General features: G+C 33.4%; 3 protein-coding genes across 3 annotated transcripts; 1 reads left to right on the top strand and 2 right to left on the bottom strand.

Moving 5' to 3' along the window:
- Window positions 1-1,093: 1,093 nt before the first annotated feature.
- On the bottom strand, window positions 1,094-3,027 carry LOC131930798 (uncharacterized). Its single transcript, XM_059287427.1, has 2 exons — window positions 2,995-3,027; window positions 1,094-1,429 (listed from the first exon to the last, which is right to left on the bottom strand). Exons 1-2 carry the CDS (start codon window positions 3,025-3,027, stop codon window positions 1,094-1,096), a joined length of 369 nt encoding a protein of 122 aa, XP_059143410.1.
- A 3,161-nt stretch (window positions 3,028-6,188) lies between these two features.
- LOC131930808 (uncharacterized) lies at window positions 6,189-7,424 on the top strand. Its single transcript, XM_059287435.1, has 3 exons — window positions 6,189-6,291; window positions 6,716-6,781; window positions 7,102-7,424. Exons 1-3 carry the CDS (start codon window positions 6,189-6,191, stop codon window positions 7,422-7,424), a joined length of 492 nt encoding a protein of 163 aa, XP_059143418.1.
- Window positions 7,425-14,296: 6,872 nt separating this feature from the next.
- LOC131930848 (uncharacterized) lies at window positions 14,297-16,860 on the bottom strand. The gene is made up of 3 exons (XM_059287513.1): window positions 16,817-16,860; window positions 15,061-15,127; window positions 14,297-14,729 (listed from the first exon to the last, which is right to left on the bottom strand). The coding sequence occupies exons 2-3, from the start codon at window positions 15,116-15,118 to the stop codon at window positions 14,410-14,412; spliced, it is 378 nt and encodes a 125-aa protein (XP_059143496.1). The 5' UTR covers window positions 15,119-15,127; window positions 16,817-16,860; the 3' UTR covers window positions 14,297-14,409.
- Between the last annotated feature and the right edge of the window lie 9,142 nt (window positions 16,861-26,002).

A 26,002-nucleotide genomic window follows, 5' to 3' on the forward strand; every position in this document is an offset into this window, starting at 1 on the left:
ATTCCTAAGAGTTCAAGTTTTTTAACGTATTTTTCGTTTTCCGCGGGTGTGGTTCTTTACATAAAGTGAACGCGTCCAGCACTGGTGAACAGCTGATTGTGTTTTCGTCTGGTGTACACCACCGTGGCGGCGGACGTAGGTATCACATGATTTAGGTCACGTGTTTGCAAGGACTCTATGACAACATCAACAGTAGCGGTCCCATAGGGGCCGCAACCCAATAAACCCAATAAATTATAACTTATTATTTATCCCCCCTGGCTGGTAACAATAATATGTGTTACATTAATATTAATGAAGTCACATTTATGACTGAGGATTAGAGTTTTTCAGGCATCTCTTCGAGTGACACCTCCACTTCACACCCTCCCCAAAGCAAGTCAAACGCCCAAGAACGAAATTGAAAATATATTTTATATAGAAAATATATATACTTAAACCAGCTTACTATGTCTTTATCATAGGTTTAGTCAAATGAAGCGCTTAGTGCATTAAAGAAATAACTCGTTCTCGGCCTATTTTGTAGCGAAGGCGCTTTATATAGTTTTACTTCCCTTGGCATTAAGACGACCTAAAATAAGTCGTGGCTTAAACGATTCTCATTCTATCAAGTTATTTATCACATTCTGAGGAACAACAAGGGCTAAAACTAGAACATTATGACCTGATATATTAGATGTTATCAATTCCTGTGATACATGTGCGGAGGGTGAGGCATTCACTAATAAGCGTCGTATTCTCTGATGATACTTCATCGACCAATTGACGTTGGGTTGATGTGTTTGAAGTTTAAAAGGTTAGTGTTCTTTTACGATCTGGGGTTGCTAGACCCATAATTAACATATCTCTTTTTCAAATTAGTATTCGAAAAAAAAAGAATATCACATCATAGAATGTATTTGAATGATGAAATGTTTTAACAAGCCTAAAAAATATTTCGATTTAAAAAACAAAAACTAAAATAAAATAACACCAAATACTTTTGCCACAATTATTTTTTATGAAGCAGAAATTAAAATATAATTTTAAAGACGTTAGTATCGGAGCAGTTATGTAAAAATAAAGAGCCGTCTTTAAAGTATGTTTAAGGTTACTAATCGAATGCATACCAGCGCACTTGGGCACTGTAGATCAATGAATCTGCCCATGTCTCCAAAATGATTTGAGCACTTGTTGTTGTGATCACTCCCATGTGAAGAAAATACCTCATGTTTACGTCTTTATTTGTATCTATAGCTTCCAATGATAACACTACAGTCGGTGGCGTCCCGTAAGGCTTGGCGAACTTGATAGTTTGAACACTTTGCTTATGATCATTGCCAGTCGCCTGATAGGTGTTGGAGTTTCCGAAGGAGACAAAACCTTGTTCTTTGTGACCGGCCACTTCTTCAGCCAGCTCTTGTAAACATACTGATACTGAAAAAGTAATCTGTTTGATTACAATTTTCAATTATTATTGTTGATGATGTTGTCGTATAATTATTTTTTTCAGTGTTCAATGGGGTGTCAGTAAAACGGACTTACATAAGATGTACCATTTATATTAAAACAAAATCATTACGCGTGTTACATAATTCTTTATATAATGGTTTAAAAATAATATATGTGTAGACTAAATTTACATTTTCAGAATGTCATTTTAAAAAATAAATCTTCGAAATAGATACCTAATGGTTTTTAACGTCAATTATATACCTAATAACTTAGATGGTGCATTTTTTACAGTAAAACTTGACACTTACGGTCAACGGAGGAAGTTACTGAGATTAAACCCAAGACAACAAGGAGAGTTCGGTACATCTTACTTTTCACTGAAACAGACATTTTAAAATAAAACATGTCAGTTTGTTTATATAAATATGTAATTAGTATACTGTACTTTCAAAAAAAAGTAATAAAATAAAATGAAATATCTAAATTGTTATATTTTATTGCGGTAATACTTTCATTTTGAAGAATTAAATGTAAGGGCAGTACATTTAACAAGTATGCAAATCATGTATTGTTTTTTCAATTATATTGACAGCACATAATTTGCTTGGAAAACTATGATGCAATTAAATTGCTGAAAGATATGGTGGATTTCAAAGTTGGCAAAAATTGACATACGTTAATTATTCGTGAATTTTTAAATCAAGAGTATATTTGGATTGTCTGTATTAATTATCGGTAAAAACAAATATTGGTTTTGGTTTTGCTATAAATATAATTTAAGCTGACATCGAATAGAAGTTACTTATTTATATAGTATTTACTAAAATAGAAGGTATAAAATAATCGGTAATGCTGCTTCTATTATGTTTATAAGGTAAAAGTTTTATACCTTGAACAATATAGGTCGTAGAATAATATGAGTCTACAAATGTGTATATTTTAATTATTGCGCATATCCTTTTTTATAAACAAAATTAAAATGTTACAAATCAAATATTGTCTATTCAATTACGACACAAATATAAAACCGTACACACTAAAAAGAAGCCATATAGAAAAATATTTGAAAAAAACCTTACAGCGAAGAATTCTTTCCCTTCAAAGGCAAAATTGAGGTATGCTGTTGATTTGAAAACCACAGTGAAAATGACTACATTTTATATACACGTTTTAACAATATCTAACCACTTATTCTCAGATTAGTTTCAAAACGTTTTAACAAAACATTTTGAAACAAATCTGAGAATAAGTGGCTAGATATTGGAGAAAAATGTTTTTCATTTTGTAGTTGTTGGATTCAAGCTAATTATGCACCAGCTTAGCTGAACCAACAGGTGTCCTTTATTTGTTTGAGTAGGCGTATGAAATACGAGTAAGATTATAATATAGAACGATAACATCGCATTTTTTAAACACCCCGCATTCCAAATATTTCAGGCGCCCATGTTTGTTGAATTAACCATTTTATTTTATTATAACTACGTAGATACTAACGAACATAGATTATATTTTTTTAAACTTTAATATTTATATTTAATAAGCTACGTCTGTTTAACTCACCAGATCAATATAGGCCCCAGCTTCAACATACATTCTGTAAAATTAAAATTGCAGCGATTCAAAATCTGTTATAAAAAGTGCCCTTTAACTAAAATGCTTTAATTGTATTTTTTAAAGTATTTTTTTAAAAGTATCTATACTGCAGATAATGAATTGTTATTTTATGTTTTCTTCCGATGAGGCATCACTCTAAATGTAGACTGCAACATTGTAATATAATAATACACTACTATTTTAAATACTATGTAGTGGATCCCTTTTCTAATAATTATGAGGAGTCCCACGCTTTTCTTTAAAGTTATTTAAATAATAATTTTTATATTTTAAAAGAAAATAATTTATTTTCTAATTTTTTCTTCATTATTGTACATGTTTTTTTTTCAGTACTTAATTTTTTTACAAGCTTTTATTTAACTCACTTCCTCGACAGTCTGTCTGTCTGTCTAGACGGAAACGCAGGAGTGAAAATTCGGACAGTTCTACTTGACCGATACGATTCACAGTTGGCACGTGGGTCAAGACATGAAGACAATGCAATCTGAAACTAAATTTGACTTAATTGGATGCCTAATTAATTTTTTATGAATTAATAAAAATTTGGACCGAATTAGTAGGCATGTCTAGCCAACCACACCACACGCGTCATCACCTTCAATAGCTGCGCCATCACGTAATGGCTGCGTTCAAAAACCATTGCGCGCCTACTGAACGTGATGTTCAGTAGGCGCGCAATGGTTTTTAGTCATGTAACTCTATTGTAAATAAAACATGTAAAGTACTGAAAAGAAAATTCATAAAAAACGTTTTAATAACAAGCTTTTACTTTTATGTAATGATGCACTAAAAAGTAGAAAATAAATTATAGACTACTATTTAAATAACTATAAAGAAAAGCGTGGGTGTCTTCCTTAACATTAGTAAAGGTATCCAATAGATACTAAAGTTACCCACGCTTTTCTTTATAGTTATTTAAATAGTAGTCTATAATTTATTTTCTACTTTTTAGTGCATCATTACATAAAAGTAAAAGCTTGTTATTAAAACGTTTTTTATGAATTTTTTTTATTAAGTAGAGTTGCTTGAGTAAAAAAAAAATTGCACCGAATGAACATGAAATTACGTGTATTATTGTGCGGAATAGTAGTAAGTCACCCTAATAATTACTGAAAATATTAACTAATTTATTAGAAAATTAGGTAGTCATCCAATTAACTCAAATTTGATTTGAGATTTCATTGTCATCGATCCTTGACCCACAAGCCAAGTTGAAAAAAATCGCAAGTTAATTATTTAAAGAAAAGCTTGAAAACAAGAGTTTTTATAATGCTTCAGCTTTTGTACAGTAGTGTAGCCTTTGAAGGAGGAAGCATTTGAATTATAACCTACTATATTAAAGTAAACATCTCAGGTTACTGAATTCTTTGAATCCACTACCAATGCGTGTTTAACCCAGACAATTTAACAAAAGGACATTTTTTGAATGTATTTCGCGAAAGCTACGTATTAATCTTCATAGTTACTGGTCAAATTTATTCCTGCTCCATCGACCTCTCACCAGCCCCCCCCCCCCCCTTTGGGATGTTTTAAAAATGTAAAGTTAAAACATCATTGTTAATATGATTGTACGTAAAATATACAAGATAAAAAAAAACATCACCCATTGTAGGTTTAGAAACACGTTAAAAATATAAATATAAACAGCGGTTACTATTGTTTTACCAACGCCCCATGAAAAAATTTAAACAATATTAATTCGCAGTGTTATTACAGATGTAACTTTTATTTACCGTAAAGTTATAAACATTATTGCCGATACTATAGAATAGACATTGAAAATCACAAAGTAGTAAAATAAAAAATTAAATTTCAAATTTTTTTCGCATTCAATATATTTTTTTTTTACTTTAATGTGTTCTTTTCTAGAAAACATCCATTTCATGAATTCTTTTTTTTAAAATTTGCTTAGTAAAAAGAATTTACTGTATGTGAAAAAAAAAGTTGACTAGTTGTTTTTTACAAAGCGTAGTAAAAATTTGAAAACACGGAATTATTTTCTGTTTAGAAGTTTATGTCAGACGTCATTGTGCTTCAGATGTGATGAGATACCGTTCGGCTCCAAAGCAAATGGACAATGTAGGCTGTTAAACACATACGCCCACTCATATTTTTAAAAAAAATTCATCTTGGATGAACACAGTTATCTTCGACACGTGGGTGTCTAAAATATTTAAATCATGCGGGTATTAAAATTAAATACAATGTTGCTGTTAGGTACTCCGTGGTTATTGTCACACGTCGTTACAAGCTAAATATCAAAGGCAATTTGGTTCGGCTCAAGCATAATTAGCTTTGATCAAACAACTACAAAGACATTTCAAAAATTAAACTGTCATTTTCTATAATATCTAACAAATTATTCTCAGATTAACTTTAAAAAATTCATGAAAAGTTGTATATAAAATGTAGTTATTTTTGGTAAGGTTTCTGTACAACCAGACATCTACAATTTTGCTAGCGAAAACTACGATTTTTCCATGTAAGTAGTTTTATAATTTTGAAACTTTTAATGCATAACAGTTTGTGTTGTTATCATTGGCTTGCACAAAGTGAACAGGTGGGACTCTGGGTGTTTTTTCTTTTATTTGACTATACTTTAACTTAATCTTCTTAAATCCTTGGTTGCGCAGTCACAATCAACAACGGTAGTATGTAAATGCATTTTGTGTCATACTAGCGTCCTAAACTTTAGATTGAAAACAAATAAGAGAAATCAGTTCTTCACAGGAGCCCGCTTCTGTCGACATTTAAAGAAACCTTGCGATAAATTACTAAAATTTGATACATTCATGTGTTGTAGTGACCGAGTTGATATCATGTTATCTATCACTTTATATGTATTTGTTTTTTAAAAAGTCAAAAGGCTTTATCAGCAACTTGTGAGCAGAATCTGTTGAGTTTTGGCAAACTTGCTTGTTGCTTCAAAGTTGTTATTAACGTTTTATTTAACTTATCGATGTTCAATTAACAGGGAATAAAACTCGAGACTTTCGATGTAAAAGTCGTATGCTCTACCATCCAACCAACCCATTCCCATTAGACTCGTATTATAATTTGAATTAAACTCTGTGGAGAAAATATATTAAGTACAAACATGTTTTTCGAAACATCATTATTTTATAATGCGTATTATCGACATGGTCGAGTCGGTTAAACTGATGGTTGCAGATGAGGCTCAACTTGTGGACAACCACTCATCTAAGAGAAACAATTTAAAAATCAAACAACTGCTGCCTTGCTGTTTGTTGTTAGTTAGACAGAGAATATAAAAACAAATGCTAAAAGAAAATAATCGAGGTCAACGGCATATACGGATCATAAAAACTTTACACGTAATAGGCCTACTTAATTCTATTGAAATGAATCTCTTTCAAGTGAAAAAAATTATAAAGAAGAAAAAATAGTAAATATGTTATTAATAAGTCACTTCAGTTGGATCTTTCGATAAAATTATTTTTCATCGCAAGCATGTGTATATTATGTATGATGAAAATAAGATAAAGCAGTAGGTTTAAAACTTCCTTAAAAAATTTCTTCTTCACAATGCAAAATATATGCTGCCAAATCTTTACTGTATATATTTATTAATGGTATTTTATAATAATTACTGAGATAAGAACATAACAGCCCATTTGATATACTTCATATCTAAATGTCTCTTCAGTAATAAAAATGTACGGAAAACTCCTTGTTGTGCTGGGTTTAATTTCAGTAGTTTCATCAACTGACTGTAAGTATTTAGTTGTTACTTTGCACAGATATCATGTATCCTTTCAAATCCTTTATTTTGTTTAAAAGCATTTTTGCTAATGCGGTTCAATATTTTTCTGCAAAGTAAACGTAGTCTGCAATCAAAATTATTGAGATAGTTTAAAGACGAACTAATTATATTATGTGTAAAAGAACATTTATTTGTTTCACCTTAAATAGTTCATGTTATCTAGATCACATTTTATTGATACGCTATAATAATTTTGTAAAAGAACAAAATAAAGAAGACATAAACACTTTATTAACCTCGACTTAAAAGCAACGAAATTACTTTTTCAGTATCAGTATGTTTACAAGAGCTGGCTGAAGAATTGACCGAACACAAAGAACAAGGTTTTGTCTCCTTCGGAAACTCCAATACCTATCAGGTGATTGGCAATGATCATAAGCAAAGTGTTCAAGCTATCAAGTTCGCCAAGCCTTACGGGACGCCACCGACTGTAGTGTTATCATTGGAAGCTATAGATACAAATAAAGACGTAAACATGAGGTATTTTCTTCACATGGGAGTGATCACAACAACAAGTGCTCAAATCATTTTGGAGACATGGGCAGATTCATTGATCTACAGTGCCCAAGTGCGCTGGTATGCATTCGATTAGTAACCTTAAACATACTTTAAAGACGGCTCTTTATTTATACATAACTGCTCTGATACTAACGTCTTTAAAATTATATTTTAATTTCTGCTAAATAAAAAATGTTATTTTATTTTAGTTTGTTTTGTTTTTTAAATCGAAATATTTTTTAGGCTTGTTAAAACGTTTCGTCATTCAAATAGATTCTATGATGTGATATTTTTTTTTTCGAATACTAATTTGAAAAAGAGATATGTTAATTATGGGTCTAGCAACCCCAGATCGTAAAAGAACCCTAACCTTTTAAACTTCAAACACATCAACCCAACGTCAATTGGTCGATGAAGTATCATCAGAGAATACGACGCTTATTAGTGAATGCCTCACCCTCCGCACATGTATCACATGAATTGATAACATACAATATATCAGGTCATAATGTTCTAGTCTACAAACACATTTTAGTTTTAGCCCTTGTGGTTTCTCAGAATGTGATAAATAACTTGATAGCATGAGAATCGTTTAAGCCACGACTTATTTTAGGTCGTCTTAATGCCAAGGGAAGTAAAACTATATAAAGCGCCTTTGTTACAAAATAGGCCGAGAACGAGTTATTTCTTTAATGCACTAAGCGCTTTATTTGACTAAACCTATGATAAAGACACAGTAAGCTGGTTTAAGTATATATATTTTCTATATAAAATATATTTTCAATTTCGTTCTTGGGCGTTTGACTTGCTTTGGGGAGGATGTGAAGTGGAGGTGTCACTCGAAGAGATGCCTGAAAAACTCTAATCCTCAATCATAAATGTGACTTCATTAATATTAATGTAACACATATCATTGTTACCAGCCAGGGGGGGGGGGATAATTAATAAGTTATAATTTATTGGGTTTATTGGGTTGCGGCCCCTATGGGACCGCTACTGTTGATGTTGTTATAGAGTCCTTGCAAATATGTGACCTAAATCACGTGATACCTACGTCCGCCGCCACGGTGGTGTACGCCGGACGTAAACACAATCAGCTGTTCACCAGCGCTGGAGGCGTTCACTGTATGTAAAGAACCGCACCCGCGGAAAAGGAAAAATACGTTAAAAAACTTGAACTCTTAGGAATTGAAGATCCTTATACTGTTATTGACAGTTTAGTGGATAATATAAATATGTGGCCGAAATTTCTAAATAAAAATACTGTTATTGTTAGTAATACTGTTTGCGTTTAGAGTTTAAGTAGACGAATCTTATCAAATGCAGTAATATATTATAGGTTATCTAGATCTGGTTAATGTAGATTCTCGATTCTCTGTTAAGTACAAGATTTAGTAGCAATAGATCTAGTAAAACCACACTACTGAAGCAAACGTGAGACCACTTAACCAGAGTTTCTTTCAGGCATCTCTTCGGGGGGGGGGACCAAACCCCCCCCCCCCCCCCCCCGAATTTTTTTTACCGCCCCCCCCCCCCCCGAACGAAATGAAATGTATATAATTTATATAGAAAATATATACTTTTAACAGTGTCCACCCCCCCCCCCCCCGAAAATTTCAAGTGCCCCCCCCCCCCCCCCCCGAGAAAAAAGTCTGGAAGAAACACTGCACTTAACTCCTACAAAACCCACACTACAACGGCTAATATAATTCATGGGTAATAACCACTGCTGTTCTTAGATCTCAGCCAATCTGGGTAACATGTTATAAAATTTAAGACCCTTATAATCCAGCAGGAAAGTGATCAGACACATTAATACTGGTGTTCAAACCTCATGATGACCAGCTCCACCTTTTTCTAGCCTACAATAAAACCAAAGAGGAGTCAGCACCACTGCCCTCCCCTGAAAATTTTTCACCTCCGTGATACCCAGCCCCACAGAAATAGTATCTCTTATATAATTTTGACCCTCGGGGCCCAGCAGGGAGAAGAAAGGGGAAAGTCCCACTGCTCTCCCCTCAACATTTCTCACTTCGATGTCATGTTATGTCATTTATAGCACACATGGCTTATCAGGGGAAAGCATTAAAGCAGATTAGTTAGTACCATCCCTTTTTACATCCAAGAATGTTAACTCTGGACAGCTACACACTAGATGCCTACTGTAAACTACTAGACTGTAGGCCCTATGTAGACCTGCAATTGTATCAATTGTAGACTGGGTCCATTGTTATTATTCTAAACCATCTCACTTATAATGTTTCTTTCTTGGTTTGTTTCTTTTATAAACAGTGGATTTTTTTTTATAAAAATTAGCCCATTCATTAACCTAATATTAATGTGGTTATTTATTGTTGGTTTGTATGATCTAGATTCTACTACTAGGCTACATAAACTTAGTAGACTAATTACTAGATATCCATTTGAATTTAATTAAACTCAGTCTAGTATCAGATACATATTGCTGTAAAAAGACACAAAGTAGGTAGGCCTTAGTAATTTATTAAAGCCTTCTACTACAATAATCTCAACTACATGCTTGTATAAACTTTTTAAAATTTAATTTAAGTAGCAGATTGTAGATCTAAATCTAGTCATATAATCTATTTCAATTTCAGAAAATTTCGTTTGCTAAAAAAATGATTAGATTATAGAGCGAGATTTTAGATCTTAGAGACAATTAATTGCTTTAATAGGCCTATTATGACTACTTTTGATTTATTATGGCTGTATTTTAAATCGAATGTAGATCTAAATTTTGTAATCAAATTTAAGTAAACAAGTAGATTCTATGTCTACCCAGCGGAGCCAGTCACCCTAAATCCAGAATCTAGATCTGTGGTCCGAATTTTGTTTACGCTATGTTTGGAGCTAAATTCTAGATCGAGACGTTAAAACACAATCATTAGGCCTACTATTAAATCTTATTATTCTTATTATTACTTTTGACTTTGTTTTTTACTATTAGTATTTGTAAAGGTCGAGCATATTTGTTTTATTAATAGTTATCTTTTATAATTAAAATAAAGTTTATTATTCTACTGTCCTTACCTGAAACAAAGTGTTGAGAACAGATTCGCATATTATTTCCGCTGCTTCACTCACACCGCTGCGATAAATATTAGCTAAAAATTGACGGCGTCTACGTTCTGTTAACTGTCAATCTCTATCATCTTGGTTTAATATAACCCTTGGCAATCGAAATAAAGGAATCCCTTTAGATCTGCCACTTCGAGTATCACAACCTTTCACCGCACAGATCACCATTTTGAATGTAGGTCTGTACACCGAGATGGCGGATGTTTACATTCACAAACGGACGTGACGTCATATGAAAGGACTCTATTACAAGCTTTTATTTAACTCACTTCCTCTGTCTGTTGTCCGTCTAGATCGAAACGCCGGAGCGAAATTGCAGGCACTTCTAACTGACATATACGGTTTGTAATTGGTTCTTGGGTCAAGACTTGAAGACAGTGTATCGTGACATTAAATTTGACGTTATTGGTCGCCTGATTAATTTTTTATCAATTAATTAAAAGTTAGACTAAATTAGTAGGCAGTTCTATCCACACGCGTCCTCACGGCAAAAGCGCATCATCGCGTTCAATAGCTGCGCAATGGATTTAGTCATTCAGCTTTATTGTAAATAAAAACATGAAAATTACTAAAACAAATTCATAAAAAATGTTTCATTAACAAGCTTTTATTAGTCATCTAACTCTATTGTAAATAAAAACATGTAAAGTACTAAAAAAATTCATAAAAAACGTTTTAATAACAAGCGTTTATGTTATAATGCACTAAAAAGTAGAAAATAAATTATACACCTTCTATTTACATTACTATAAATAAAAGCGTGGGTCTCTTCCTAAATATTAGTAAAGGTATCCCATAGATAATAAAGTGGCCCACGCTTTTCTTTATATTAATTTAAATAGTAATGTATAATTTAATTTCTACTTTTTTAGTGCATTTATACATAAAAGATTTTTATTAAAACGTTTTTTATGAAAAAAAAATGTTGCATGCTCTTCGGTGAGCGATTTTTACCTGTGTTTCATGTCATGTGACATGGGATTATGTGTAGTTCGTACCTGTAGCCGTGTCAGTCAGACCCAAGGCTGCTGTGGACACGGAGGGTGACGTTGCCTATAGGTAGATCATGACAATGTAGACCTAATGAAGGTAATGTGGTAATATAAATTATGTTTATTATTAGAATACTTATTTGTGTATTCCTGCTAGTGTTGCATGTTGCACACTAGTTAGGTTGAGTATTTAAGTATTTAGTATTGTACTACTTATTGGTACTTGTTGGCTGTACTGTGTACTGGCCGTAACATATTTTATTACACCCGTGTTACTGTGTAGCGTACAAGTGGTATTTCCAGTGATGTAACCTATTGTTTACATTTAAGGGTTCTGTTTTCGCTATGTTCTACATTGTTTTTATGTGTTCTACTGTTCTCTACTGTCCTACATTGCCATTTATGGCTTAATGTTAATGTCAATAAAGCCAGTACTTGACAACACCAGCGTCATTTCATTATGTGCTTTATCTCAGGGTCAGCCCAAATATAACACTCACTCAATGGGGATACTTATTACCCATTGAGGTGTTGTGTTTAAAAGTTCACACGTCGTCACAAAAAGCCAAACGCTCCCCCATAAAATGACGTCCCACCTCAGCCTACAACCCCCCCCCCCCCCACACACACACACACAAAATTGCTGTTAACTTTTTTCTTAAAACATCGATATGTTTTCTAAAATCTTGACAGAACTCTGTCAACATAGAGTATTTTGATCAATTCCTATTACAATTTTTTGAAACCGTTTTCTAAAACGCGAAAAAAAGTCTAAAACTCGTTTTCTAACATTAACTTTTTTATAATGCAAAAACGTCACACCATCTGTACCCCTCATCACACACCGTCACAAAATTACGGACCCCCCCCCCACTCCACCCTACGAGTGTGACGTCGTTTATAGACGACCCCTGGGCAGCTTGAACGACTGCTCCCCTTTTGAGCATTTTCAGCAGAGCTGCGCCTTTATTGGAGATTTAAGTCAAATAAAATGTAAGCATGTTAGGACTGCTGCAAAGACAAAATATAATCACCTTTCAGAATCTACGAATTGAAGCTGTCAACCACTAGATCTAATTTTATGTTTTGTAAATGGGCCAACCTAATTTTTATAATTCACTTCATGCTTACTTTTTTGCCTTCTCGGTGCCTAATTGAATACTATGCAAGAACATGGCTCACATTGTCAGTCAACATCTTTAGGTCAGCTGATATGGGCAGAGGCGTAGAGACCCATTCTGCACCCCCGGTGAAGTATCAATTTTTCGCCACTTCGTGAATAAACCGGACTGTGGTCTCCAGATCAGCGGGTGCCCCATATAATTTTTTTTCCCTGAGTGGGGTGAGCAGGGGCCAGTGTCTGACTCGCGCCTGGCTATATAAAGAACATTCCTGGAGGACGTGCTCCGTATTTTCCGTGGCCTTGCCACAAGGGCATATTTCGCCACACCCAATTTTTAGTTTTTTTATGCATGTGTTGATTTAGTCTGTTATGGTCTGTTTTAAGTCGAAAGATTATGTATTGTTGTTTTCGTGTCAAATTTTAATATCCATCATCTTTGTAGTAGTGAGGGTGTGTGTCAGACCACATTTGCGTTTGTTTGTTTTTTAATATTCTTTTTATTTCTTTTGGGTGTAGCGAGTTTTCTGGATGTTTTTTCTTTCCCCCATTTTTTGCCAGCAGGTCCGCAATCTCATTACCCTGGATCTGGCAGTGGCCCGGGATCCACTGCAGCACAATTCTGCTGCAGCTATTTATTAGCCTTTCTAGTGCTGTCCTAGGTGATTGAGTATAGGACTCTGGATTTTTTAGGGATTGCAGGACAGATTTGGCATCTGTAAGAAATACTATCTGACTATTTGGAGATTCGGGGTGTTCTGACAGAAGGTTTTCTGCATGCTCTAAAGCTTCTTTTTCTGCCCTAAAATTGTCGGATAGGCTGCCTGTGGCTATTGACTTTTCAAGGCTTTCTCCGCTTGGCCATTTAATAAGGACGCCAGCCCCGCCATTTTTTGTGGCATCTTCAGCTGAGCCATCTGTGAATACTCTAATCCAGGTATTGCTGGGGTACTGATCCTTAATGTGCTTATTTGTTATTTTCTTTAGTTCTTCTTGATCATAGTCAGATTTTTTTCTATGGTGTCTATTGAGTCACTAATGGTTAAATGACAGTGGGAGATCCAAGTCGGGGAGCATTCATTATCCCGTAAAAGATTTTCTTGTGGTGCCACACAATTGATTTTGAAAAAGTTAAATCATATTGTGTAAAATTTGATACTCCAACTTGAAATGGACTTTTTAATTTTTTCTACCCCTTTTGGCGCCCCCTTAAGGTCGACCGCCCCACCCGCATTCCCCAGCAACGCCATTGATATAGGACATCTTTCCAAGATTTTTTGACTTTTCATTTTAAATAGGTTGTTACTATTTTTATCTGAGCCTGTGTTTCATTCAATAGTATGTTGTCGAGAACAGCTTTTGTAAAATCATATGTCTTTTAAAAAGCTTCACGAAAGCGGCTCTTCTTTTATATATATTATTTTGTGTTAAATGTATGATAAAACTCAAATATGTTAGTGGACTAGATCATTATAACCTGACATATTTTATGTTATCATTTTCTGTGATACAGGTGCGTATCTGATGTTTTCAAGTTACATGGGCGAGGCATGCACTAATAAGCATCGTTGTTTTGCAGTTTTAAAAGTTGAGGTTCTTTTACTCTATGGGGCTGTTAACCCCGCAATTTACCAACCTCTTCTTCAAATTAGTATTGAAAAAAAGGAATATCATAGAATGTATTTGAATGATAAAATGTTTTAACAATCCGAAAAATATTGCGATTTTAAAAAAAAAAGACTAAAATAAAATAATACCAAATACTTTTGCTTTTTATTGAGTAGAAATTAAAACATAATTTTAAAGACGATAGTATCAGAACAGTTATTTAAAAATAAAGAGCCGTCTTTAAATTCTGTTTAAGATTTCTAATCGAATGCATACCAGCGCACATAGGCACCGAAGATCTGTGTGTCTGCCCATGTAGCCAAAGTGATTTGAGCACCTGTTGTTGTGATCTGTCCCACACGAACCGAATACCTCAAGTTTGTGTCTTTACTTGCATCCATAGTTTCCACTGATAACACTACAGTCGGTGGCGTCACGTAAGGCTTGGCGAACTTGATAGTTTGAACACTTTGCTTATCATTCCCAGACACCTGATAGGTATTGGAGTCTCCAAAGGGGACAAGACCTTGTTCTTTGTGACCGGCCACTTCTTCAGCCAGCTTTTGTAAGCATGCTGGATCTGAAAACGTAATTTCGTTGATTACAATTTTAAATTGATGTTAATAACGTGTTTATATCGTCTTTATTTTGTTGTTTAACAAAATTATCATGCGTATCAATAAAATGTGACTTAGATCAAATGAAAAATTTATAGTGAAACAAATAAATGTTATTTTATACATAGTAGAATTAAGTTCGTCCTTAAACAATCTAAATAAATTCGATTGTAGACTACGTTTACTTTGCAGAAAAATAAATTGAATCCCATTATCAAAAAATACTTTTTTAAACAAAATAACGAATTTGAAAGGATACATGATATCTGTCTAAAGTAACACCTAAATACTTACAGCTAGTTGATGAAACTGCTGAAATTAAACCCAGCATAACAAGAAGTTTTCCGTACATTTTTTATTACTGAAACAGAAATTTAGATATGAAGTATGTCAAATGGGCTATTATGCACATTTCGCAGTAATGATTATGAAATACCCTTAATAAAGATATAAATCAAAGATTTGGCAGCATATATTTTGCATTGTGAAGAAGCTTTTTTTTAAGGAAGTTGATATTAAAAGTATTGACTTATTTATATATTTACTTTTTTTCTTCTTTGTAAATTTTTATTATGAAATAGATTCCTTTCAACACAACTAAGTATTAATTGCCAAATTGTTAGGATCCGCATCAGTCGTTGACTCCGGTTTAAGAATAATTTTTTCTTGTTGAATTTGCTTTTATAGAGTCTGTCCAACAAACAACAAACAGTAGTTTTTAAGTTGTTTCGATTTGATGAGTTGTTGTCCACAGCTGTCGAGCCACATCTCACAACCACGAGTTTAACCGACCCGGCCAAGTCGATAATACGCATTATGGTGTAATCACACTATAATGTTGTGTCCGAAAAAAATGTATCACTTTATATATTTTCTCCACAGAGTTAAGTTGCAATTATCATACGAGTCTTGTGGGAAGTGGGTGGTTGGATGGTTGAGTATACGACTTTTACCTCGATAGTTCCGAGTTCGATTCCCGGTTAATAGAACATCCCTAAGTCCACCCAAGCTGTAATGGTTACCTGAATCATGTTCGGCAAAGTAAAGGCGGCTGGGCGTTGAGCCGACCACACAATCACTTTATATTCCGTCGTCACTAAAACAGGCGTACAAGCTAAAGGGTCCAAGGTGGAGCCCCATCTGCTAGGTAATCAGATTGTATACCTAGATATGTATCCCGTACTACTTAAATAGAATTACATGCGAAGGACGAATAAAAAAAAAACGTGTATAATTTTGAAGCAACAAAAAAGTTATCCAGAACACAACAGATTCTGCTCACATGGTGGCCAAGCTTTTGGATTTCTTAAAACAAAAACAGATATAGTGTCAACATGGGTTTTGAACCCAAAACTGACGGGATGGACGACATGCTCTCAACTCGGTCACTACAACACATATCAATGAATCAAATTTTAGTAATTTATCGCGAGGTGTCTTTACATGTAGACGGCAGCGGGCTCCTGCGAGGAACGGATTTCTCGTTCACGTCCACTGTTATTTGTTTTTAATTCAATATAGGGTAAAGTACGCTCGCAGGACACGACAATGCACTTACATACTACTTTTAGCGATTATGACTGCGCAACCAAGGATTTAAGTAGATTGAAATAAGTATCGTCGCATTTTTAAAAAAAATGAATACTCGAGATACTAAGAGGACGGGTCTACGACAAATTCCCGAAAGACACTTGCCCGAATGCCGTTTGCCCGAAGGCCGATTTCCAGAATGGACACTTGCCCAAATGCGACAAATGCCCGAATGGCATTCGGGCGTTTGTCGCATTCGGGCAAGAGTCCATTCGGGCATTTGTCGCATTCGGGCAAGTGTCCATTCGGGCATATGTCGCATTCGGGCAAGTGTCTATTCGGGAAATCGGCCTTCGGGAAAACGGCAATCGGGCAAGTGTCTTACGGAAAAACGTCCGGCTCCCTAAGAGGACTATCTGACTCCCTAATCTTCAATGTCTGGAAGCGACTGACAACAACACAAATTGTTATACATGAAAACGAACATTTAAAGCGTCAAAATTACAAAACTACTACTTACAGGGAAGAAATCGTAATTTTTACAAGAAAAATTGTAGATGTCTGGCTGTACAGAAAATAACTGCATTTTATATACGTTTTCATGAATTTGTTAACATCAATCTGAATAATAATGAGTTAGGTATTGGAGAAATGTACAGTTTAATTTTTTAAATTGTCTTTGTAGTTGTTTGATCAAAGCTAATTATTCTTAAGCCCAGCATGTGAGGACAAACAACCACGCACTAATTAGCAGCAACATTGTATTTTAATACCCGCATTATTTAAATATTTTAGGCACCCACGTGTTGAAGATAATTACTTTTATCCGAGATGTTTCCAAGCATACTTTTGACAACCTACATTGTCCATCTGCTATAGAGCTGAACGCTTTGTCATCACATTTACAACACAGCTATTTCTGACATAAATTTCTAAACAGAAAATCATTTGTGTTTTTAAATGTTTACAACACTTTGTTTTTTTTTACACTATAAAATAATTTTCTTTTTAAGAAAGCAAATTAAAACAAAATATATAATAATATCTTTATAAAATGGACGTTTTCTAAAAAAAATAAAAAACATTAAAGCATTAAAGTTAGAAACTATTTTGATTGGAAACAAAGAACTCCCAAATTTATAATTTTACCACTTTGTGTTTTTTCAATTGTCTATGCTATCGTGTCATTAATAATGTTTTTAAATATTCAGTAAATAAAGCTTCCGATTGTAATAGCACTGCGAATTAATATCTATATATATATATATATAATTCTCTTCTGGGAGCCGTTAGAAAACAAGCTGCAAGCGCGCGCCTTGCAGTCCCCTCTTTTCCTCTCTATCGCTACCACTCCCATCCCCCCCCCCCCCCCTCACATGGTCAGGTGAGTTGTAGTTCACGCTAAATGTTTAGTTGGTGACGGCTATTAGGGGCAGATAATTCAGTTTGAAACTATTTTAAACTTAGAGGAGGTAACTAGGAGGAGGCTGCTTTCACGGGGGGGGGGGGATGGGGGTTTAGTGTTTTAAAGCAAATATTTTCAGTGGCAGCATTGGTAAAGTCGAATTCACAAATTATGAATTACTGAAAAGTAGAAAAAACAACTAAATAGCGGCGTATGATACACCGCGGGTCGGCTCGTTGTTTAAATTGTTTCATGGGCCGTTGGTAAAACAACGGTAACCGCTCCAGTAATTTATATTTTAAACGTATTCCTAACCCTACAACAGGTGTTGTTTTATCTTAGTTGTTCATGTGTCATGGACTTGTCCATGAGTCTGAAGAATGTATTTTCCATCCCCTTTACCCCCCTCATCCCCTTCTGGCCATTCGGCCAACGGCCGATATGTTATCTTGTTACTGCACGCTGTGATAGGCTTGAACGCGTTCATCAGGCTTTACATCGGACCGTACACGGAACATGTGTTAATGTGTATGCCCATATCTCCGTATAGGGTTTGCTAGCAACGAATGTTAACACTAGACAGGAATGAAAAAACACAGGAAAAAAAACACAGAAAAAAAAGTCACAGGAAAAAAGTAACAGGAAATAAACCGGGAGTGATCTCCCCTAAACTTTCTCGAATATTCTAATATAACACTACGTGGGATGTCAACTCTGAATATAGACATGATTTTTGTTTACTTAAACTTTTAAAAATAGAATAAAATCTAGTAGAAAAAAAAATGCGCACCAAGCTAGCACCAAAACCAAATGTGCGTAATAGTGCGCAATATTATTAGTACTTTAAAAATTTACATTAGTTTTTTGAGAAATCGGAAGTAGCGTAAATTACCTTTCCGGTCAACGGAAATTACTCAAAATTTAACAGAAGGTAGAGATCTAGATCTTTTACTTACATGTGAAATTTCATTTATCTATCTGAAATAGTACTCAAGTTATAGGCTTTTGAAAAATTCAAAGTAGAAAAAGTACCACTTCCGGTTGTCGGAAATCGCTCAAAAGTTGATACGGATCTACGATTTTGATATAATACTTATATATGAAATTTCATCAACCTAGCTGTAACGGTACTCAAGTTATCGTGTTTACACACGGACACACACACAGACACACAGACACACAGACACACACACACACAGACATACGGACAAGATTGCAAAATTATGTTTTTCCGTATCAGTGAGGTGTAAATCGTCGAGATCTGTAAAAATCTCGATTTTTTTTTGCACGATTACAATACTTTCTCTATACTTCGTATATACGAGAAAGTAAAAAAGTCACAGGAAAAAATGACACAAATATATATTTGCATGATATTTGTTAATACTTTTATGTATTAAATATTTAGAGAGTGCAAATTAACTTAGGATTAATTAAATGTAATGTAATGTGTGTAGGCTGTATACACATAGGAATTTTTATAATTCATCAAAAAATATTTATTATGAAGTATGTAGATTGTAATTATTTTAAACTTAAGATTAGAAGCATTTAATAGAATGCTCCAAAGTCCACGTTTTTCATCGTGTTTTTTTTAAATATCAATATTAAATTACCGTGAAATGGTAAGTTCATCTGACTTGCTGCCCTCAACTCATGGCAACAATAGTTATATTTAGTTCAACCACCTTTACTGCCCACATTTATCACGCTCATTACATAACATAACTTGGGATCAAAACAGAAAGCCGACAAGGTTCAAAGGCTGTCATTGACACATAACGTCAACAACACAAAATATGTTCGGACAATGCCTACTGAGGAGAAATGTGCCTAAATTTCTTTTATAATTAAATTTTCTACCGCGTATTTAACTAAATACGTAACAAAAGTTGAGATTGTTGTGATAATTATCTTAGAGAATTTTACTTACAATTGTTATAAATCATAATGCTTTTAACGTCAATAAATAATTTATGCGATCAAAAAATACAACCCACAACAATAAACATACAAAATTTTACAATTCATAACAAATTAATAAAAATATTTCTAAAAAGATTTTTGTGACTTTTTTTTCTGTGACTTTATTTCTGTGACTTTTTTCCGATAACATTTTTCCACTGTGACTTTTTTCCTAGCAAAAGTTGTGACTTTTTTCTGTGTTTTTTTCCTGTGACTTTTTTTTCCGTTCACCCATTCCCTTAGGCCCTGTACTTGACCCTATTTACACAGATGTGTTATTCACGGTTGAATGAACATTGGTAATCTATGGCTCATCGGTTCGTCACGCAGCGGTGGGGTGGGGTGGAGGAGCGTGTCTAGCCTCAAGCGTTGTACCCAGTGTTGTGAAGTAGGCTATTATCATAAGGCAATAAACTTGTGTAAGCTATAATTTAAGTATGGATAGACATTTTATTGAAGTGAGAAGACCGGCTAACAAACAAAACTTGATCTGGTTTGATGATAGCTGTTCTGAGAATACCACTTGATTGATTGGATGTGTAATACTTAATAGTCATAAATTCATTTCCTGTTGTATACATATAAACTTGTGTAAGCTATAATTTAAGTATGGATAGACATTTCATTGAAGTGAGAAGACCGGCTAACAAACAAAACTTGATCTGGTTTGATGATAGCTGTTCTGAGAATACCACTTGATTGATTGGATGTTTAATACTTAATAGTCATAAATTCATTTCCTGTTGTATACATATTTTCTGCGTACATAGAAAAATCTGTCTAAAATGTACTACATAAATCAAAGCGTATTTTATTAGTCAAATAGTTCTTCCACACATAACAAGAAGTCCTTTTCTGTTTACTATAAGAAGGAACACACAGTGCCTTTTTCCGCTCTTCTTTTCACGTTTTCTCAACTTTGCATTTTTACTCAAAATTCAACATTCAAATCGCTAAGGTTTTAGAACCCTTTGTCATACAAGACTAAAACATTTCACGTGCATTTAGCATTATACCCTTTACAAAACTACGTTTGTACATTAAGTTTACTACAATACTTTAGGAAAAAATGATATTTAGGTAGCACCACCCCCTAATTTTTGCAAATCAATTTACGAAAACATGTGTATTAAAAATTGAGTACGAGCTATCGCAATGAGTAAATGCAGAAATATATATTTTGGTTTGAGAAATCTAAATCTTTCATCCGCTTTTAAAAATCTCTTATTGGAACAAAGTTATAGCGCTTTGAATAGGTGATATTTTTCACACCTTTTCGCGGTTTCCATGGCTATTGACGGCTATATATTATTTTTGTTTATAATTTAACCACTATAAACATATGAACTTATTCAACGTCAAAGAAATGTGTTAAAAAAATTCTATCCGTGGTGCCTATCCTTAACTTTAAAAAAAAAGTGTAAATAATGAGGGGGGGGGGGAGTATTAAATGTAACAACTAACCTTGAATATTATTATATATAGATCTATAGCTATCGCAAAACACACGAAAAACATGAATATTAAGTGCGAAATTGTTTTAGTCATGCAACTTTATTTAATAGAAAAATTTAAAATACCAAAATAAAAGGATATAAAAACTTTTTAAGCACAAGCTTTTTATGTAATAATGAAGCAAAAATCAGAAAATAAATTATTTTATTTCAATATATAATAGATTGTAGGAAAAAAGTCACAAGAAAAAAAACACAGGAAAAAAACACAGAAAAAAAGTCACAGGAAAAAAAGTAACAGGAAAAAAAATCACAGGAAAAAGTCACAAATATTTTTACATGGAATTTGTTAATACTTTCATGTATTAAACATTCAGAGAGTGCAAATTAACTTAGGATTAATTAAATGTAATGTAATGTGTGTATGGTGTTACGCTTAGTAATTTTTAAAATTTATCTACAAATATTAAGCATGAAGTGTCTGAGTGTAATTATGTTAAACATAATATTAATAGCATTTAATAGAATGCTCCACAATCCGCGATTTCCATCGTGTTTTCTTTTTTTCAAATACCAACATCTAACTTACTGCCCTCAACTCATCGCAACAATAATTATGCTTAGTTAAACCACCTTTACTGCCCACATTTATCACGCTCATTACATAACAAAGCATGGGATCAAAATAGAAAACCGACAAGGTTCAAAGGCTGTCATTGACACAAAACGTCAAAAACACAAAATATGTTCGGACAATAATGTGCCTAAATTTCTTTTATAATTAACTTCTATAACCGCGTATTTAACTAAATACGTAACAAAAGTTGAAATTATTGTGTAAATTATGTTAGAGTACTTTTACTTACAATCAATAATGCTTTTAACGTCTATAAATAATTTATGCTATCAAAAAATACACCCACAACAATAAACATAAAGATTTTTACAATTCTTGACAAATAAATCAAAATATTTCTAAAAAGATTTTTGTGACTTTTTTCTGTGACTATTTCTGTCACTTTTTTTCCGCTAAAAAAAATTCGCTCACCATATAATACACTATTATTCAAATAACTTTAAAGAAAAGCGTGGGGTTATCTCATAAATATTTGAAAAGGGACCCAAATACACAATAAAAAGACCCACGATTTTTAAAAAAATAGTTATTAAAGTAGTAGTGTATTATTATGTTACAATGTTGCAGTCTACATTAAGAAAGATGTCTCTTTGGAAGGCAACATAAAATTACAGTTCAGTATCTGGAGTATATATAATTTTAAAAAAGCAATATGTTTACTATTAATGCATTTTTGTTAAAGGGCTATTCTTATATCAGATTTAGAAACGGGGCTTCTATTAATCTAGTGAGCTAAACAGACGTGGCATATAAAATATAAATATTGAAACTTAACAAAAAAATAATCTCTGTTCGTTGGTATCTACGAAGTAGTTAATAAAATAAACAGTTACATGGAATTAAACAGCCTTGGGCGTCAGAAATGTTTGAACTGCTGGATGTTTTAAAAATGCCATTTTATTTTTCTATAGGACGCCACACTCGAAAGGGGGTGGGGGGTCCGTAATTTTGTGACGTTGTGTGATGAGGGGGAGGGGGGCTTAGATGGTGCGACGTCACACTTTTGCATTATAAAAAAGCAATATTAGAAAACGAATTTTAGACGTCATTTCGCGTTTTAGAAAACTGTTTTAATAAATTGTAATAGAATTACTCTATTTTGACAGAGTTTACACAAGATATCTGAAAAAATATCGATGTTTTAAAAAAAATTAAACTGCAATTTAAGGTGGGGGGGGGGGGTTGTAGGCTGAGGTGTCACGTCATTTTAGGGGGGGGGGTCTGGCTTTTTGTGAGGACGAGTGATGTAGGTGAAGGGGAGGTAAAAATCGTTAAAAAAGCGTGACGTCATTTAGGTATGACCCAACAGAAAATTCTTTATCTTTCGTTTGCCTTCATAAACAAATAAATGACACCTGTTGGTTGAGCTCAGCTGGTGCATAATTAGCTTGAATCCAACATCTACAAAGACATTAAAAAGATTCAATTGTAGTTTTCTCCAATATCTAACAAACTATTCTCAGATTACTTTCAAAATGTTTTGTTAAAACTTGTATATAAAAATGTGATCTTTTCTCAGTTGTTTTCTAATCAACAGGATACTTCATTTTCGCCTTTTAAGAGAAAGACTTGTTCCCTGTAAAGTTTTATTTTTGTTATATTGTCTATAAAGCTTCCCATTAATGTGTAAGGTTTTATATTAGTATCGTAATTGAATAGAAAATATTTGATTTGTGTTATTATAAAAAAGATATACCCCATTATCAAAATATACGAAATGTATTCCTAAGCGAATTGTGGCCTAGATGTTCATAACGAAAGCGTGTGGGCATGGAGAGATTGTGTGTGAGAATGGCCTCCCCTTAGAAGTGTGTGAACTGTAGTGTGTAAGGTGTGGTGTATCGTCAACTTAGGTTAGAATGTAGTCCGTTTTTATCGTGTGAATGTTCACTGTTTCTCTGTATTATTTTGGAGATTTTATTGGACTGTTACAATTGAACTGCGTGGATTCCGTTTTCATTTGTGTTATACCTGATTCCAAAAGTAAATGGAAAGCTGTGTGTAACATCATATTTATCTACGACCTACATTGTTCAAGGTAGAAAGTGTTCGCTATAAACATATTAAGAAGCAGCATTACAGATTATTTTATGATAAGTGTTATTTTAGTATATACTAAATAAATAAGTAACTTCAATTAATGCTTCGGTTAAAATTATATTTATTGCAAAACCAATATTTTTCTTTATCAATAATTAATACACAAAATTCACACATTACTTTAATTTAAAAATTCAAAGAATAATTAACGTATCTCATTTTTACAAGCTTTTATTTAACTCACTTCCTCTGTCTGTTGTCCGTCTAGAAAAAGATTGAAACTTCTAGCTGACAGATACGGTTTGTAGTTGAAATGTGGGTCAAGACATGAAGACAATGCAACAAGACATTAAATTTGACTTAAATGAATGCCTAATTAATATTTTATGAATAATTTAGAATTTTGACCAAATTAGTAGGCAGTTCTTTCCAACTACTCCACACGCGTCATCATGTTCAATAGCGCGTCATCACGTTCAATGCACTAAAAAATAGAAAATTAATTATACACTACTATTTAAATCACTATAAAGAAAAGCGTGGGTCTACATGAGAGAATCTGCACTATGTGTAGAGCTGTAAAATAGTAATTAGGTAGAGAACAATTTTGTTTTCAGACTGTTAATCACACAGACGTTAATTAATGTATTGATTTATTCATTGGTAGAATAACCACATTAATTATAAAAGTTTAAAACAAAGACTTTAATTTAAGTGAATAGTGATATCACATGATATGTGTACTTTTTAGTATAATAAATGGCGGCTTCAATACAAGATTTCGTTTCCCATTCAGATCTTTAACGCGTTATAAAGCTAATATTCTGTCTGCCTTAGCTTTAACAATACGTCCGTTTGCTATTTTTATTACGTTTCAACGCTATTATCAATATGTTAACAGTTCTTTTTATTTTATTATACAATACATTTCTCTGGGTCTACAGATCAGCTGTCGAAGGAAGAAAAAGATACGAATCTAGATCTAGATCTTCTAGAGGTCACTAGACTTAACGTAAATTCTAGATCTAGACTTAATGTAATTTCTACATCTAGAATCTAGAAACTATTTCAGGTCTTAATTATTTTATATAAATCTTTGTTTAGCTTTAATGATCAACTTATTCGAGAATGCATGGGATTTATCTATCTAAGTTCTATAACTAGATGTAGATCTACGGCAAAATCTCGACTCAACGTAAATTCTACATATATATCTAGATCTAGATCTAGACTTAACTTAAATGCTACATCTAGAACCTAGAACTAGGATCTATATTGACTATATACTAAACTATTTCATGCCTTAATAATTTTATATAAATCTTTGTTTGTTTAGTTTTGGAATTGGCTAATTTGGGATATAGGCCCCTAATTAAATTTTAAAAAAATAGGACCTATTCGCGTAACGGGTTTCTTACTTTGCAGTACAGTATAGGGCTAATTTTATATTGCGTCCTCTCAGTATTATCTTGTTCTAAATACGCATTTTGATTTTTTCTAAAAACTCGACCCTATGATGTAGAAAAGCACTATGTTCAATCTCCACTTATCTACGTGACTCTAAGTCATCGGCTTCCTACCAAACTTTTCAATTTGACATTATTCTAACTACAAGTTGATGCATTTGGCCAGTATAATCTTGTTCTATGTCAATTTTATAATATGATTCTGTTCTAACAGTATATAGTTAACGCATAAATTTTCCTTGGATACGCTAGATTTATAATGTTCTACTAGACTACCCGTTATCTAGTTAGATAACTGTGGGTTTCGGGGGGTCATCCATAAATGACATCACGTCTGTCAGCACTTATCATCCCAAAATAACCAGACCCCACATTCAAAAAGAAGTTTTTTATATTAAAAAAAACTCTACTAAACTCTACTTCACCTGCCCAGTGCCCCGCTAAGTCTCAGACATGTTTGTATTTAAAAAAAACGATTCCGGCCGGGCATGGCTCTGACCACACTATCCCTTCATATGCTGAGAACATAGAAACAGGTGAACTCTACTTCACCTGCCCTGTGCCCCGCGAGGTCCTGATATTCAACCTTTTATCATTAACATATAGGCCTTAAAAAACAATTGAAAAATTGTTGTAAAAAGAAAATAAATCTTTTTACTATTACTAAATTCATTATTCTAAACTTTTATAATTAATGTGGTTAATCTACCCATGAATATATCAATAAATTAATTAACGG

The sequence above is a fragment of the Physella acuta genome, unplaced genomic scaffold, assembly GCF_028476545.2.
Source record: "Physella acuta isolate Inbredline_101_S28 unplaced genomic scaffold, ASM2847654v3 ptg000101l, whole genome shotgun sequence".
In the NCBI taxonomy this organism is placed as follows: domain Eukaryota; kingdom Metazoa; phylum Mollusca; class Gastropoda; family Physidae; genus Physella; species Physella acuta.

Coding starts and splice junctions, on each gene's coding strand:
- LOC131930798 (XM_059287427.1), bottom strand. CDS start 3,027: ATGTATGTTGAAGCTGGGGCCTATATTGATCTG. Junction 1,430..2,994: donor CTGGGGCCTATATTGATCTG/GTGAGTTAAACA, acceptor GTAATCAAACAG/ATTACTTTTTCAGTATCAGT.
- LOC131930808 (XM_059287435.1), top strand. CDS start 6,189: ATGGTCGAGTCGGTTAAACTGATGGTTGCAGATGAGGCTCAACTTGTG. Junction 6,292..6,715: donor CAAACAACTGCTGCCTTGCT/GTTTGTTGTTAG, acceptor ATGTCTCTTCAG/TAATAAAAATGTACGGAAAA. Junction 6,782..7,101: donor AGTAGTTTCATCAACTGACT/GTAAGTATTTAG, acceptor TTACTTTTTCAG/TATCAGTATGTTTACAAGAG.
- LOC131930848 (XM_059287513.1), bottom strand. CDS start 15,118: ATGTACGGAAAACTTCTTGTTATGCTGGGTTTAATTTCAGCAGTTTCA. Junction 14,730..15,060: donor AGCAGTTTCATCAACTAGCT/GTAAGTATTTAG, acceptor TTACGTTTTCAG/ATCCAGCATGCTTACAAAAG.